The sequence below is a fragment of the Columba livia genome, chromosome 7 (assembly GCF_036013475.1).
Source record: "Columba livia isolate bColLiv1 breed racing homer chromosome 7, bColLiv1.pat.W.v2, whole genome shotgun sequence".
Taxonomy (NCBI): Eukaryota; Metazoa; Chordata; class Aves; order Columbiformes; family Columbidae; genus Columba; species Columba livia.
In genome coordinates, this window is record NC_088608.1 from 6,995,371 (window position 1) to 7,012,232 (window position 16,862).

General features: G+C 37.4%; 1 protein-coding gene across 1 annotated transcript in view; it reads left to right on the forward strand.

Moving 5' to 3' along the window:
* The window catches only part of DARS1 (aspartyl-tRNA synthetase 1), a 41,079-nt gene extending 25,142 nt beyond the window's left edge, over positions 1-15,937 (forward strand). Inside the window, exons 8-16 of the mRNA XM_065070335.1 lie at positions 5,025-5,136; positions 7,062-7,196; positions 8,347-8,494; positions 9,437-9,583; positions 11,155-11,197; positions 11,785-11,865; positions 12,466-12,577; positions 13,506-13,577; positions 15,279-15,937. Coding sequence (XP_064926407.1) covers positions 5,025-5,136; positions 7,062-7,196; positions 8,347-8,494; positions 9,437-9,583; positions 11,155-11,197; positions 11,785-11,865; positions 12,466-12,577; positions 13,506-13,577; positions 15,279-15,370 — 942 coding nt within the window. The 3' untranslated portion in view covers positions 15,371-15,937. The remainder of the gene's footprint in view (positions 1-5,024; positions 5,137-7,061; positions 7,197-8,346; positions 8,495-9,436; positions 9,584-11,154; positions 11,198-11,784; positions 11,866-12,465; positions 12,578-13,505; positions 13,578-15,278) is intronic.
* The last annotated feature ends 925 nt before the right edge of the window (positions 15,938-16,862 follow it).

Below are 16,862 nucleotides of genomic sequence, written 5' to 3' on the forward strand. Positions count from 1 at the left end.
TTAAAAAGTCCTTAGTATGGAACTAAAATTGTTTTTTTTTCATTTCAGTACAGTCTTTAAAGTAGTTAAGTGGTTTAACTATTTTTAAGTAGTGATTAACCAATGAGGTCATTGGATAGGGCCAAATTGTGATAAAGTGGAGCTGTGAAACTCAGTTATTGCATGAATGAAAGTGACTGGATTTCCCAAACTAGCATTATTCCATGCAGCTCTGATATGTGCCAAGGAGAGTTTGATTATGATGCAGTAGAAGGAGTGCGAAGAGTAATAAGGAAATTACATTAGTGGAGACGTAATATGCTAAGTATCCTATAAAGATTGCAAGACATCCATTCTTGTGTCCATGTGAAAACAGACTGAATAGTGTACTGCATTTTTAACAGTCTTGCATTTTGGTTGCTAACAAGGATCTTGCAGAGGGGTCTGGTAGGTTTTTAGATGTTAGGGATGGGAAGTACTTAAATGTCAAGATTCCAGGGTATTGCTGTAGTTGCTATTCTGATGTATGGAGGGAAGATGGTGATTATTAATATTTAGGCTGCAGGTGTTTTAAAAATCCTTTCCAAGGAATGATGACTGAGGAAGAATGAATCTGTTCCTGATGGTTTAGCTCATAAAATACAAATCACATGCTGGGGGAGTGGAAAGATTGTGAGTGCAGAGACAAGATCTGATAAGACCTTTTATAGACCAGATATTCTTTCACATAACCACAGGTGACCATGAGGAAACCACTGTTGACCTGTTTTTCATGATAGCTTAATGAAAGTCAAAACAGTTGATTCTAGAGATGTTTGATTTACCATTCCTTTATCAAAACAATTAAAAAAGGCAAATTGGAACGCTGATTGAGTTTTTAAATCTTCACTTTTCTGAAGTTTAACTGAAGTATTGTGATGAATAGGCTTCCCATGTCTGCAAAAACACCTACAGAAACCATATTTCATGAAGATCTGTGGTAGATGAAAAACAACGAAGACCACAAGTGAAATACTGAGTTTTGGGTTTTGCTTCCTAGTATGTCTTCCTCTGAAGAAAAAAATCCATTCAGGTTCATCAAGTTTTAACAATGGACCTGACTGATGTGCTTGCTCTGGCTTATTTTTGATGTCCAGCAGGGTTTTTTTTATCTTAAAATTTAACTTGTCCAAATTTAACTTGAATTATATGCAGTTTGCAGTCCTGATGCTATAATTGTGTCTGCTAATGCACAGCTTGTGGAGACCAAAGCATAGACTGTTCAGGATCAATATTACCCTGTTCAAACTGCTCAGGGTAGAGCATAAAAGTTAAACTGTATCTTCAGTAGTTTATGGATGTCAGACCATGTTATGTGATAGTTCAACTGTGCACTGATCTCAGTGCAGTTTTTTTCATAATACTTGATTACTTCATTGCGTTGAATTCAATTTGCTCATTGCAAAAGCTGTATTTTTCCTGACTGAATTCAAGCTGTAATGAACAAGCAGATGTACAGTTTGTTTTATTGTGGGTAGTGATTTTGTAGTGAAGACATAACACAGTGCCAATCATTTAGACAATGAACTTCATGTTCATATCTTCTACATGTACTGTCAGTAATATTGAAATTTGAACACAAGTTGACTTCTGTCACTTTGGCATTAAAAGTTATTGAACATAAACCCTATTTTCTAGTAAAACCTTCATTTCTCATGTATATAGCAGAGGCGTTGCAAAATCGTTTACTTTCTTTAAAATGTATATTACTTGAAATACTATAGATTATATTATTTTCCCTTTAGCCTACTTTCTGTATTTAGTGGTTGTTTATGGTGGAAGATAGGTGGTTACAGCAGGCGAATAGAAAAGCAAAACTGAGGTGAGAGTGGGACAAATTCTACAGCTGACATGAGAGTAAAAAGAAGAGTTCTTAACTTTGCACATCTGTGCTGCAGTCGCACCTCTGAGATATGATCACGTAAGGTGATAACTGCCCTCAATTCTGTTGAAACACATTTGTTGGCCTCTGGCATCTTAAGTGGCTGTGATTATTCTAACACTGCAGCTTGTGCTGAATAAAACGTAGTAATTGTTTTTTATGATATTGCTTATAGTGTTAAAATACACTCTGTTCTATTGTTATTAACATTTTCATTTGTGGCACTTAAACACATGGGTGGAAATAGAGTGAGTTTATGACTGAAACTTGTATTTCAGATTGCTAGCTAAACATTTTTTCTGCTGCCAGTATCAAAGGTGATTATTAAAAGTAACGAGTTTTCCTGTAAAATCAACTCCACAGACCAAGTTAAAACATTAACACTGTTGACTGCAACAGCATTTATGTGGCGTAAGTTTGTTTCTGCGTAACTCTTGAAGGAATATTTACTGTCTTTGCCATAGTCTCAGTTAGTATGTGAATATATATGTGGAAGGGTTCGTGTTAGAGTAAGCACTACAGGAAAGAAATGCTGTGGCAGAATCTTTCACGAGGCAAAGGTAAAAATCAATTCATTTTGACAGCTGTCTCTGTCATTAGTTTGCTGTGTTGAACCTAAGTGTGGTAGCTCAAAAGGTAACTGTGTTAACTACCATTGTACCAAACATGGTAATATACATACCAGGGTCTGATTTAAAGACAGGATAACAGCTTGCTTGAATGATTTTCTTCAGATAAATTCACTCTGTTTCTGTCTTAAACATCATACCAGTGCAAAAGATGCAATTAAATGTGAAAAATTTTGCTCCACATGCAGAGACAAAATCATATTTAAAATATTTTGAAAGATCTAGTGGCACATAGAGCTTTTAGGTCATCCCTTTGCCTCGACTGCACGTTGGCAGTTGCAGTTCTTTAGGCTTATCTCAAGTATCTTGTTGGTCTGTTAAATTCTTACCAGGTGACTGCAGTGTCACAAATTCTGAGCGGTTATCCTTGTTGGCAGTCTCTGAATGAATGGGCACTGAAACTCAGTGACCTTTGCTAGAAAGAAGAGTGGTCTTGTCAGATGTAATTTGAGGTATGGGGAATTGCTGCTTGTTCTTTCCTTGGTCTGTAGTTAAATAAAAGCTTCAGTGTCCAGGTCCATGAATTTGGCTGCTTTCATAACTATTTTTTAAGCATAATTTATCATTGTAGATGGGATTAGGAGGACAGAGTCTTTGCATCCTCACTGAAGCCAGGACGAGTTACTACCTGCCGTGCTGTTGTTAGTGGAGCAGTGTGTTAGTTATTGACTGCCTGTGTTTCTGTGCACACTTTCAGGTCAGACCAAGTAATTGCTTTCAGATTGGGCTTAGCAACCATTTCTCTCTTTCCTCGGACTGTACGACTTAGGGCTGCATTCTTACCTGCTCTGGCATGAAATGGATGTTGGTTCATCTGAAGGGTAGAGGAGGAAATGTTACTATCCCTCTTTAAAGAGATGTTACACATTTTTATCTCTCTACATATTTGAAAAATTTGTCTAGCTTATCAAATACTGTATTGGTAAACCCAGATGTGACTGTTTCAGTTGTGATCTCCTGGAAAATATCTTTTACCTCTTAAATAGGAGATGATTAAGAAAAAAAAAGAATGTCTTTGAATCACCCCAGTGCTTAGATATAACACTGCCAAATTATAGGCAGAACTCAGCCAAAGTCTTAGCAAGTGTCTGATTCTGAGAGACCCATGTGAAAAAGGTGAAAAAGTTTGAGGGTACTTTTGTAACTGTTGCTCAAAACCTCATTTCCTTCATTTTGAAAGTAGTGGGAGTAGTGGCTGTGGTTAATGCTATCAGACAGCGAGAGCTGCTAGCCATTGTTTCATAGTCTCGACCACTTATACTCCTGAGATATTTTATCAGTCAGCTAAAACTACAAATAACTCCAAATTACTCCAGATCTGCAGTATTATTGCAGATTTCTCTTTTATCTTGCAGAGGTGGTAGCTGTAGCTTTATTTCATCATACCTACTGACTGACTGTCTAAATTTAGGTGCTTGTATCATTTGTTTTGGTTGGGGGTTTTTTGTTTTGTGGTTTGGTAGGAGTCATGTGAAAAAGCCCACAAGGCTGCTCTTACCCTAACTGAAAAGCCGGGTACCTTTCAGAAAGCAGAAGTAAACAGCGCTGTGACGCAGATTGTCGCGAAGAACTGGTCTCTTAGTTGTTTGCAAGAATTCGTTGGGTTTTATGTGCGCTTCTGAGTTGCTCACTGGCAGGTCTTGAACTCTGCAAGCACAAAATCAGATATGGGTGCGGTGCTGACGTACTGCAGTGTTTTCAGCCTTCACTAAGGGTGGTTTTTTTTCTTCACCCTGAAGCCCAAGAGTGTTGCAGGAACATTTAGCGTAGGTATTTGCTAACCAGATAAGTAGCTTAACTGTGTCACATACGTAAACAAAAAGATGATGATCCTTCTGGCTAACTCTACTTCTGTTTTCAGCTAAATGTACTTCTCAAGTACATTTTGAAAAGACAGGAGAACTGCAGTTTGTGTCATCGCGTGTTGCATGGACAGGTTTAAATGCTGGGAGTTTAAACCTTGTTTTTGGGATGTTTTTGTGGCAGTGTTGTATATGGTTAACATGTGGCTGTGGTTTTACATGAAAAACATTGCATTTGGTAGCCTCTAATAGACACAAACATTTCTACATTATGTAAGTTATTGAGGGCTTTGCTTTTATCATGCACTGTGTAATACTGCAGCCGTTTAGTTCATTGTGCTGAAAGCTTTTTAATAGGTTTAGTGGTTTTATTCCATTTCTTACTATAAAACCTTTATTTGCAGAAGCACATCTCATAGATCAGTAATTCTTTAAATGTAGAGTTGATTTAAATGTAGAATTGCCTCCTTTATAACTGAATATGCCATGAATTGAAATTAGGAGTTTGTCTTGTTTCCTTTCCTGTTTCTTTTTGTGTAATAAACAATTACTGATTTGCACTTTTCTCTGTTAAGGCAAATACAATAATCAGGAGTTCCTAAGAGAAGAGATTCATCCTTTCAGCTGTCCAGAAAAAGTAATAGAGTCAGGAAAAACTAACCTAGGATTCATTATTTTGTCTTCTTCTTATAGACCTCCACTAGTCAGGCAATCTTCTGCCTTCAGTCTGGTATTTGTCAGCTTTTCCGAGAAACTCTTATTCGCAAGGGATTTGTGGAAATTCAGACTCCCAAAATCATTTCAGGTACTGTATATGTGATCCAGCAGCTACAGGTCTGCTTCTTTTACTGTTGCTCAGCATACCGTTCTGCCAAAAATTTACTAAGTTTTGATTTTAACAAGATAAAGTTCTGATTTAGATGCAACATAGCAGACTTCTGGCAGGTATGAAAGTTGTTCTTTACTTTTCTCTGACTTTGGATGTTAAAAGAATGACAAGGCAAATATTATATATATATCTCATCTATATGCAGTGCATTTAAAATTTTTATTTGGTTAAATACAAATGTCTCATCATATGTATTGTTCTTCAGATCAGTGTTTTCAATGGTAAGTACTGCCAGTTCCATTCCCAGTATCAAAAAAACCCCACACTAATTTAGATTAAAAGCAGCTTCCATCATAAAGAAGTTACAACAAACATATCATGGTATGAAAGATGATGCCGTTATATACAATACGTCACTTCTTTAGCAACGAGCATATGGCTGAATAGAAGGTGGCTAAATCATTTTTCTGAAAGTGTGACATAGCAGCTTCAGCCCGACTAAAAGTCTAGAACTGTAGATTTTGCTTCTAGTTCTGTTGTTGATCTGCTGTGTTGTTTTCAAAAGTGAAATTAATTGATTTACTGATGGATGTTTTTATTGGTGTTCTTTGAGGTTTTGTTGATGCTGCTAAGACATGACATGGAAAATGCAGGGCAGAATATTTGTTGTATTCTCATTGTATATTCATTCATTACGTGCATGCATTTTGCCTACTCAATGTTATATTTCTGTATTTATATTTTTGGAGGCAGCTCCTGATTGAGATAAAAAGGGCTTTTAAACAAAATACATGTAAACAACTGTTCTTTCACATGGAAAATATCCTTGATATATAAGATGAGATAAACTTTTTCCTATAGGGACAGTTGAAACAGCATGAACTACTAAAGACTCCCAAGCAGTTTACTTCTGCAGGACCATTGAGGAAGTGTGTTATTCTTACTGTGCAGCGTACCATGGAAATCAAGCAAGCAAGCATCCTATTGTTTAAATGAGATCATGTTTTATAAAAATAACTAAGTCAATGCAATCCATACTGAACTTCAAATTTAAATATTGTAGCTGTTCTAAGATTTGAGATTTTAAAAGTTACCCGTATTCAAACTAACAGTAAATATCCACTGAAACTATTTCAGTGGGTAATGAAATGTAGTGGTAATGAAAGAAAAGATCAATCTCAGTGGAATCGTTAGTAATAATAATAGTTAGTACTTTATACCTAAGGTTATCTTAACATTTGAACTTTCAAAGATCATTAACTAATCTTTCTCTCTGGCATGCTTTTGTTAGCAAGTTAGGCAACTAAACTCTCATCACACTCTGGGAAATGGGAAGGTGAAGTGTCTCAGCTGGTGGTTCTGGTAGGCAGTTTGCACTGAGGGATTCAAATGCATCTTGGTTCCTGTTCTCTCAAGGGAACCTTCTATGAAAACTGCCTCAAACTGAGAAGCAGCTTTATACCTTTGGCAGATGTCCTCTGGTAAATGTAGTTTTGGCTCTGGGAGGTATTTATGCCTTCAGTTAGAGAGGATGGTCCTGGCCAAACAGGGTCTTGCATCTCGACCTCTGCAGTTAACCCCTGGAAACCTGTGTCACTGATGGAGATTGGTTTCCACAGAAATGTTGGGCTGCAGGTAGACGTGGTGGTACAAGCATTGGTTCTATGCTCTTCTCACCCTAAGGCAAAGGACGGCTGGGAATAGTAACAATTTAAACTACCCCAACTAAATTTGCAGATTTGAAATACAGTGTTTGACAGAGCTGCTTCCCTTCACATTAGTGGATGCAAATGGTTTTTTTTTCCTCTAATATGCTTTGAAGAACAGTCTTCTGATCTCTAAATGTCAGGCCAATAGTCCGTCATTCTACTTCTGATTTATTTTTCACCTTTGCTTTTCAGCTGCCAGTGAAGGAGGAGCCAATGTGTTTACTGTATCATACTTCAAAAGCAGTGCCTACCTGGCTCAGTCCCCACAGCTGTACAAGCAGATGTGTATATGTGCTGACTTTGAAAAGGTTTTTTGCGTTGGGCCAGGTAAGGAAAGTTTTGTTTTCCACAGTGTGAAGTGTGCAGTGATGGCTTTTAGCAGCTGTGGTATAAATCAGATAATACGCACACTGAAAGCTTTGAGTGGTTTCACTTAGTATAGTTTCACTTAGCAAATATTAATACAAATTTCAGTTGGGGCAACTGATGAGAGTTAAGTTGACAGAGAAGTTGCTGGAACAAAACTAAAATGCTGAAATCAGGGTGGAGTCCTCTTCCCCAGGGCCTGCAGCTCTGTGAGGAGGAAAGGTTGCCTTGGAAATTGATAATATGATAAAGTTAGTAAAACATGGAACGACACTGTGGTTACTGAAGCCATAGTTTCCTCTTAACCATGCCCAGTAGGTACCTAATTGCCTTTAGTTGCCCAGTAGTAAGCAGTTAAAATAGGCAAGCTGGGTTTTATGTACTTCAGATTGCACATTAACATGTACTTATCACTTGCTTTTGTTTGTGTACCAAACAACTTCCATTAGAAAACTCATACTTTTAACTGGACTGTCACTAAATAATAAAATATAATTTCCAGTCTCATGCACTCTCCTTCTCAAAAGCTGGTAGGACCTGGTCTCTTTAGGTGATAATACAGCACCTTTTTCTAAGACCTCAAAGACAGGTATAATGATACATAAGATGGAAATGCTGGAAAGCTAATCAATAGCAGCTTATAAAATTAAAAAAAAAAGGAAGGGGAAATAATTTAAAAGATCTTCAATTTCTTGTTAATTATTAACAAGTGAGTCATGGCTTATAGGAAGTTGTGTTTATATTAGATTCGTATATCTGAAAAAAACCCACAGAACACACACACGTGCACACATCTATTTCCTCTGAAAAGACACTTTACAAACCTGAAAGCTGCATGTGCCTGAAAGCTTGTCTGTTTTTTCCACTTCTGTCTGTTGGTCTAACAAGTACGAATCCTGTCTGCTTTGTGTCCTTTGAGCACCACAGCTACAATAACGCTGTCACTGGTGGTATAAATGATGCTCTGAGGCAGCAGTTCTCGTTCTGTTTTTCGGTGAGAATTGTCATATGTGCCTGATCCAACTGCTGATGTGATTGATTGTCAGTGTTATTTTTCAAAATGGAATGATAATCTCAGGTCAGTTAGAGTTTCTGTTGTTTAATTTTACAGTATTTAGAGCTGAGGACTCCAATACACACAGACACCTGACTGAGTTTGTTGGTCTGGATATTGAAATGGCTTTTAACTATCACTATCATGAAGTGGTAGATGAGATTGCAGATACCTTGGTGCAGATATTCAAGGGACTTCAGGAAAGGTAATGAAAGCATTTTCCATTTCATGAGCAACTTCGTTTGTTTGAGATCACTTGCATCTCTTATACGAAATGGGTGTTTTATCCTCAGCTTGTCCAATAATCATTAGTAATCTGATTTACAACGAAACTTCAAAACAAACAGGTTTGCTTTGCTCTTAACTATTTCTTTGTGCCTGACTTTTAAGTTCACTCAAGCCATAGGCCATTAAACTGTCTATTTTTAGCCTGAGTTGCATCTCCTGGAGTACACTAGCTTGCATTAAGGAAACTTGATTATTGTTGAATTGACTTCCTAACAGAAGTGACCCATCATTAGTTTAAAACATCCTTCTCTTTGTGCCCCCTTACAGGTAGAATGGTTGTCCTATTTTGAAATTAATCTTAATATTTAGTTTTGAAGTAACAGCCTGCATCTCTGCCATGAAAGCAGCAAAGATTATTTTCCATTGTTCGCAGTCTAACTCATTAAAAAGCCAGGCCAGACGTTTAGGAAGTGGTTTTCATTTGCTTTCAGATTAGACTATCTTGCCAGTAGAAATGCAAGTCTCTTCATCTGTCTAGAAGGAAATTTCTCTTTTGTATTTGAAATAGGATATTACTCAAATCAAAGTAAATAGTACAAATCAAAGGGATGATTTCTCGATGTTTTTACTGCAAAAATTTGACCTAGTCAATTATTTCTTACAAAAGGAATAAAACAGAAGTAATAGTAAAATATTAACAAGTGTATCATTGAAGCAGATGCATTAACTTACATGAAATATTTCATTAGGATTATATAGAATTTCTCCAGAAGTGACTTCAAAACAGTCTTTTGATGTTACAATAGGGACCTCTTGTGGCAAAATTGTATTGCTGTTGCAAAATCACTGTTAGGTACAATAAGAGGATGTTTCTTGATTGTTTTGTATTTCGCTTCTGTTCTTGTTTTCTCCTCCATAGATTCCAAACTGAAATTCAGACAGTGAGCAAACAGTTCCCTTGTGAGCCGTTTAAGTTTTTGGAGCCAACTCTGAGGCTGGAATACCGTGAAGCTGTGGCCATGCTCAGAGAGGCTGGTGTTGAGATGGGCGATGAAGAAGATCTGAGGTACTTTGGCAGCACACAAATGTGTCGGAGTCCTGTGAAAGGGACAGTGGAGTGTCAGTTTTATACTGTGCAACTGACAGTTCTCAGGAAGGAACCACAAGCCTTTAGAGGAATAAACAGTACTCGTGTCCACATCTCTTGACCAATAACTGAATATGAAAATAGTCCTTTCTTTTACCATAGACTGTATGTACAAACTGAAATCCAAAGAACATAAAGTGGGAGTATCACAGAATCACAGAATGTCAGGTATTGGAAGGGACCTCAAAAGCTCATCCAGTCCAATCCCCCTGTTGGAGCAGGAACACCCAGATGAGGTTACACAGGAAGGTGTCCAGGCGGGTTTGAATGTCTGCAGAGAAGGAGACTCCACAACCCCCTGGGCAGCCTGTTCCAGGCTCTGCCACCCTCACTGAGAAGAAGTTTCTTCTCAAATTTGAGTGGAACCTTTTGTGTTCCAGTTTGAACCCATTACCCCTTGTCCTACCATTGGTTGTCACCGAGAAGAGCCTGGCTCCATCCTCCTGACACTCACCCTTTATATATCTGTAGACATGAATGAGGTCACCCCTCAGTGTCCTCTTGTCCAGCTCCAGAACCCCAGCTCCCTCAGCCTTTCCTCACACGGGAGATGCTCCACTCCCTTCAGCATCTTTGTTGCCCTGCGCTGGACTCTCTCCAGCAGTTCCCTGTCCTGCTGGAACTGAGGGGCCAGAACTGGACACAATATTCCAGGTGTGGTCTCACCAGGGCAGAGTAGAGGGGCAGGAGAACCTCTCTGACCTACTAACCACCCCCCTTCTAATAACTTGAACCTTCTAAGGATAAGCATTTGTTTTTACTAACAATTGCAGTTCTTCCTGTGAATTGTCACATCTTAGAATAGGATTTTTTAAAAAGATTCTTTAGTCTTAAGGTCTTTCTTTTCATTAACACCTTCCCATTTCTTCTTTATGCTTCTCAGGAAAATGATTAAGCAATCTTGATTGCATTCCCATTGATTTACTAAAAGAAGGGTTTAATTAACTGATTATATGTAAACTTTTCTAAAGACAGTAAATAAAAACATTTCTGGTTTTTCCCATAATATATCCAGTACCATTTGGATAATGTGTGATTTTACAGTTAAATGATCTGTGCGTCAAAGAAGTTTCAATTGTAAGAGTTTGAAAGAGCAAAGTAGTTTCCTCAGCAACTGCTTATGGTGTTTCTCAGTTATGGTGCTGAAGAAGAAATGGCTGCACAAGGTATATGACAATAGGAGACACACAATTCTTCAGTAATCAGAATATGGTGACTAGGAAGTAGTTATATCAAGAGCAAGAATATCTTTAGGTATCAGTTAATTTAAGGGATTGCTAGGAGCAATACAAAATCTTAAGGAACAGGAATAAGTGTACTTTATTTTTGAAATTTCTGTCTGCACAATCTAAAACATCCAGAAACAAGTAGCAGATTTTCTGAAGGGTGTGGTGCGACAGATCTGTACCTTGTAATCGTTTTAGCTTTATGAAGTATATAATCAGTACAGGTTTAAATCTTTTAATTTTAATAGTGATCATATTTTTCAGCACACCTAATGAAAAGCTCCTGGGACGCCTGGTAAAGGAAAAGGTAACAATTATTTTAGAGTAAATAAGTTTGTCATTGAATCTGAAATGTGATGTCATGGAGTAGTTGGGCTGGTATAAATGCCTACTTCATGTAAAACAACTTTTTACACTCTGATTGGGATTCCAGTGTCTTAGAACATGCAGAAGTTCTGAGGAATTTGTGATTAGCATAAGCATTTTTAATTCTCATTGCATTCCCATTTTACTGCTGCTTCTTTGATCTTATTTGTCTTTATCATTATTAAGCTGTGTCATACTATTTTTAATCTTTTACATTTATTTCTACCACCTGTTCTATTGAGTACACCAAACAGGGTGGTATGTTCCAAAACAAAACCACCACGATTCTAACTAAAGCTAAACATACTTAAGTTTACAGTAGAAGTGGTATTGGAAAAGTGAAAGATAATACATGACTTTTATTGAATAAAACTCTTTTTTTCTAAGATAATACCATCACATTTGTGGAAGGTGGTTGGGAGATCGTTTTTTATTTTATTTCAAAGATTCATTGGTTGTGTCTTCCTCTTGTATTTTGTTCTTTACATCGTTTTCTCTTGTACTAACTATTAAATTATCTTCTTTCAGTATGACACAGACTTCTATATTCTTGACAAATATCCCCTTGCTGTGAGGCCTTTTTATACAATGCCAGACCCAGTAAACCCTGTAAGTAAAATTCTTGTTGTCAATGTGGGGGTTTTTTGAAGTTAATCTATGTAGGGATAACTTGACGAAATAGATAAAAATGTGTATAATAGCTATTATAATTAAAATTCTGATAACAGGAGTAGGTCAATGTTACATGACTTGTAAAATGTTTACATTTAGTCTTCACTGTTGAAAACACACCAGAAAGAAACAATCTAGCTAAAACTGGGAGAGCTTTGTACAGAGATCTCCATGGTCAGCACTGCTGCCATCCCTGGAAAGAGGCAAAAACGTTCTTCCAAGGCAACAGACCCTTTAATGCTTTTTTACATTGTTAGAAATTCCCTGGTTTATTTCTAAATCCAGGGTAAATGTCTTTAGAGCTTCCTTTGCTGGGACAACTACAGTCAAGTATAATAATAGTTTTTCAAAGGGTGTGTGGATGAACTTCAGTTTTTTAAACCAACTCCAGTGTAAAGAGGAGCCAACGGGCTGTAAATCCCAGGAAGACTCCAAATACATTGCGCTTGCTGTACAGCTTTGGATATTGTAAGTGAAGTTATTGAGAGGCGCATGTTTGCCACCTAAGGATAAATAAATTCATCTTTGTCTTTCCAGAAAAACTCTAACTCTTATGATATGTTCATGAGGGGGGAAGAGATTTTGTCTGGAGCTCAGAGAATTCACGATCCTCAGCTGCTGACAGAGAGAGCCCAGCATCACGGCATCGGTAACAAGTCAAATAACATGAAGCTGAATTTAAAATAATATAAATCATGACTGGGTTTGTTTCCTTTAGAGGAAGAATTTGGGGCAGAATTCGTTATATGGCAGTAGTGCTAAAGTCACAGTACTTTTTCATGCTTAGTGTTAATCCATCTAATTCTGTTTAACCATTTTAATCTAGAATGGTGGTATTAAGAAACCAGTTAGTTTCCCAGCAACATCTTGATGAAAAGGAATTGTTTCCAAGCATTTTAGAGAGAATGTAATGCAGGAAATACCTTTGACAGAAGGAGGGTGGGCAAACAAGTCTCCTTCAGTCCTGCCTCTCTGTACTCTCACAAACTTCTTATCGAGTACTCCAGCAGAGTCTTGTGGGCTTCGCTGCCCTTTTAAATCTCGAACTGAGAGCAAATAAGTAAGAAGTGTCCATTGTTTGTTTTTTTTTTTAAAAAAGGACTCAACAGGGGCAAGGCTGGCTAATAAAAGGGTAAAAGAGTACATTAGGTGGGGATGAGGAGAGTTATTAATGTTATACTTTCATTGAATGGCAAAGCGAAGTGGCAGGTAGGCAGTGGCAAAAAAAAGTGTAGCTCCTGCTGTAGCAAGATGGAAAAGTAGTTGCTACATCTCTACTTTGTCACTGCGGTTTATTCAAGTTGCCATTTTCCATAAGTTGCAATGAATGGTTGGGCCTAGCTTTTACCGAGTTCTAGAATTCCGCCCCTGATTAAGGTTTTAACAAAATTATACAACAAAACTGTTATAGTCATAATTTCTAGATAGTTCTGGATAATTGGTGTTTAATGAGTAAAACGCCGCTGTTTGTGAGTTAAATTGGTCATCTTTTTGTTGTGCTTGCAGTCATGTAGTCACTTGAATGTTTGACTTGGGGATCATTAACCATGTATGAAACATATCTTTTTCCTTTCTAGATCTGGAGAAAATAAAGGCTTATATTGATTCCTTTCGTTTTGGTGCACCTCCACACGCAGGTGGTGGAATAGGTGAGTATCTGTATTTTATTTTGTTCTGTCTTAGCCTGAGCTTAATTTAAACTGCTCAGTCTCAACCAGGGTTTAATATAAAATTCAGAATAGTAGCCTTCTTAGGTAAATCTATGACACTGTTTATCCTGGAGAATTTAAGGACAGAAGCTAAAATGTAAGTATCATAATAAAATAAATAGGTAAAATATTAACAGCACGGTCTGGCAAGTTTAAAAAGTAGGTGATCACAAGAAAAAATGCCAATTTATTAGCCAGGTACATCACTTTCAAACTTGACCAGTGAAGAAAATGTAAGGAAACAAGAAAATACTGTATTAGGTATGGATTTATCATAGCCTACTGATACCAGAAGCCACCAGTCTCTTGGTGCATTTGATGAAGCTGTGTTGCAGTGAGGAGAAGTGCAGGATTGCTTCTGTCTTATTCAGTGACTTGATTTTCACTGATCATTTTGGCTCTTGCTAATTGTTTCAGCAAATGTACTGAGCCTTCCTGTCTTGGGTGTGAGTATTTACATATTAAAATGAAAACAGGTAGGTTATAGTGATCTTAATGATAACAATTTATAGTTAAGTACATTAATTTCATTAGCAGGATGAAATCTGTCCATGCATATGGAAATAGGACATGCTGTAGTTCCCGATCAATAAACACAATGATTTCTTTGGTTCAGTCTGTCTGCGTTTGCCTTACTTTTGTAAAGTATATTTAGTACATTTTTGGCATGTTCTCAGAATAGCTTTCTAAATATGCCTTCAGAAACTGCATTAGATCTGCGATAAGCTATTGAGACAACTGTTTAGAAATACCTGTGAGGTGTAAGCATCGATGATCATGCAGTACTTGTGAGCAGAGGAGATGCCACATTTGCAGATGATCCACTTAGGCCAGTCAGAACTGACATCAAGGATGCTGAAACTACATCAGTAAATGCTCCTCATGGCACACCCCAGAGGTCAGGCCATATATCTGGCAAACAGGAGATTCTGTGAGGGTGAATACTGTTTTCTGGCTGTTTCAGATGGAAACCTTAGCACAGGAGAGCAGTGGGGAAAACTAGGAGGCATCAGTGTTTCATCTTGGTATTGTGGGGGTGCACGTGTAGCCCCATGAATTAGGAAGTCTTTCCATGTTCCACAGTACACACATAACCTCTAATATTTCAGGAAGAAAGAACACAATGACCAGTGAAATATTTATTATCATAAAGACATCAGCAAATAGTTACATGGGTACATATTGATGAATCTACATTTTTGTACTGCAGAGGGTTTGGGATAAACTTCCCCAGCTATAGGTTTTTACTGTAGTTGCCAGTGGCCTTTAATGTCTCTTGCTCTGAAGCTGTTAAGACTGGTTGGACTGTACTTTGTGTGTTCAAGATACAGCTTTCCCATTTACCCATTTCAGTTTTCTACACCATCTTTCTTGGAAGTCCAAAGTGATTCAGAGGAGGATTGAGTCTCTAGTACCACTGCATATTGATACCTGTTTCAAATGAAGCCTGTATGGTGGCAGAAGGCACTGTGCGTAAAATCCATAGGTTTTGGAATTTTTGGTTCTAGCTCCTTTCTGTAGTGAGACGTGCTGATGCAAACATTTCAGTCTTTGGTTACACTGCTGTGTGACCTATAGGTTATTAAGAGTTTTCAAACAAAAGACTGACTATCCTGCTGTTTGATTTTTCATCTGTTATAGGGCTGGAAAGGGTAACCATGCTGTACCTAGGGCTGCACAACGTTCGTCAGACCTCCATGTTCCCGCGGGACCCCAAACGACTGACACCTTGACATGAGCAGCTCTGCAAAGTTTGAGATGATTTGCCTGGCAAATGAGATATGATTGCAAGTACATCCCCTGCTACTGATGAACCTGCGTTAATTTGAGCATTATAATACGCAAAAAAACAAACAAACCATCTTGTTTACTGAAGTGCCATAATATTTTTTTTTTTTATCCTTAGTTGTTTATTTAAAAGAAAATATTTTGACAGATCAAGACTCTTTGTATTGGCAACTGTGCACATTTTAAATGAAAATATGGTACTTGACGTTAGTGTTCTAGTGCCACATTAAAATGTACCATCTTTCTAAACATTTTAATAAATTATGCAATAAAAAAATCTGGATTTTTAACTTATGTCAGAAAGATTGAATATTCTGAAGTACAGAATTGGCTAAAAGCTAAAGTAACTGGATGCTTGCTATTTAAAAATTAGGAGGAAACCAGCCAGTTGTTAATTAACATGAGTGTCAGGTAGAGAAGCAGGTGAGAAGAACAACATTCTTAACAAAACGTCTTCATACAAAATTGTGGAAGTAGATTGCAATAAATGTCTCAAAGTAAATTAGATACAATATCTGTAGTTCTGGTTTTTGCTTTATGTCTTCACAAGATAATCTTGACTCAATAAGAATTGGGTTCTTTTTTGGTTTTTTGGGGAAGTTGCCCATTCTCTATTTGTTACTATTTGAGAATGAATAGAGGGTTACATACATACTCATGGAATACACAAGGGATATATAATATTCTCAGAAAATAAATGGACAGTGAGTTTGATAGCAGGTGATGTGGTTTCCTGCCTAAGCCAGCCTCTAGGATAACAAACAAAACAAATGACCAAGGATTTCATTTATCTGTATGCCAACCTATTTCAGGGTTTATTTTCATTTATAAATGCTGTGAGCAGCCCAACTGTTGGACATTTAGAGGAACAAGGTGTTTCTCTAAGTCAGAGTACTTATCAAATTCTTTCTAGACATCCCTTTTCTCAAATGAGTCACCTACTTGAACCTCCTCAATTTGCAGTGATGAGCAAAGATACTTCTCTTCCTCCTCCGCCCAGCCCAAGGTATGTCCCCTGCGTTTGGACAGGAGCCGATATATTTGAAACTTCCTTTTGTGGGCTGCATCTGATAAGTGTTTTTCAAATTTAGTTTCTTTTTTTTTTAAGCGTGGATGCCAAAGAGCAAAGGTTTAAATTCCTTACTTGGGCACTGTAATAGAGTTACTCTAATATTCATACGAATTTGTAATTCCTGACTTAATTTTTGCTTAACATTTTACTTGATAAAGAGCTTTCAGTAGGATGTACGGTTTAGACATTCTGTGCTATTGTTGCTACCTTGATTTTTAAATGTCAGAGAAATCACATATTGCTTACGCTACAGAAAGGTCAGTGAGGCTGTGTATAAATTGTGTAGAATCTCACAAAAGGGCATATCATCTTCTGCAGCTGCCGTTGAACAAGACTTAATGTTTTGTGACGAGAGCTCTCCATTA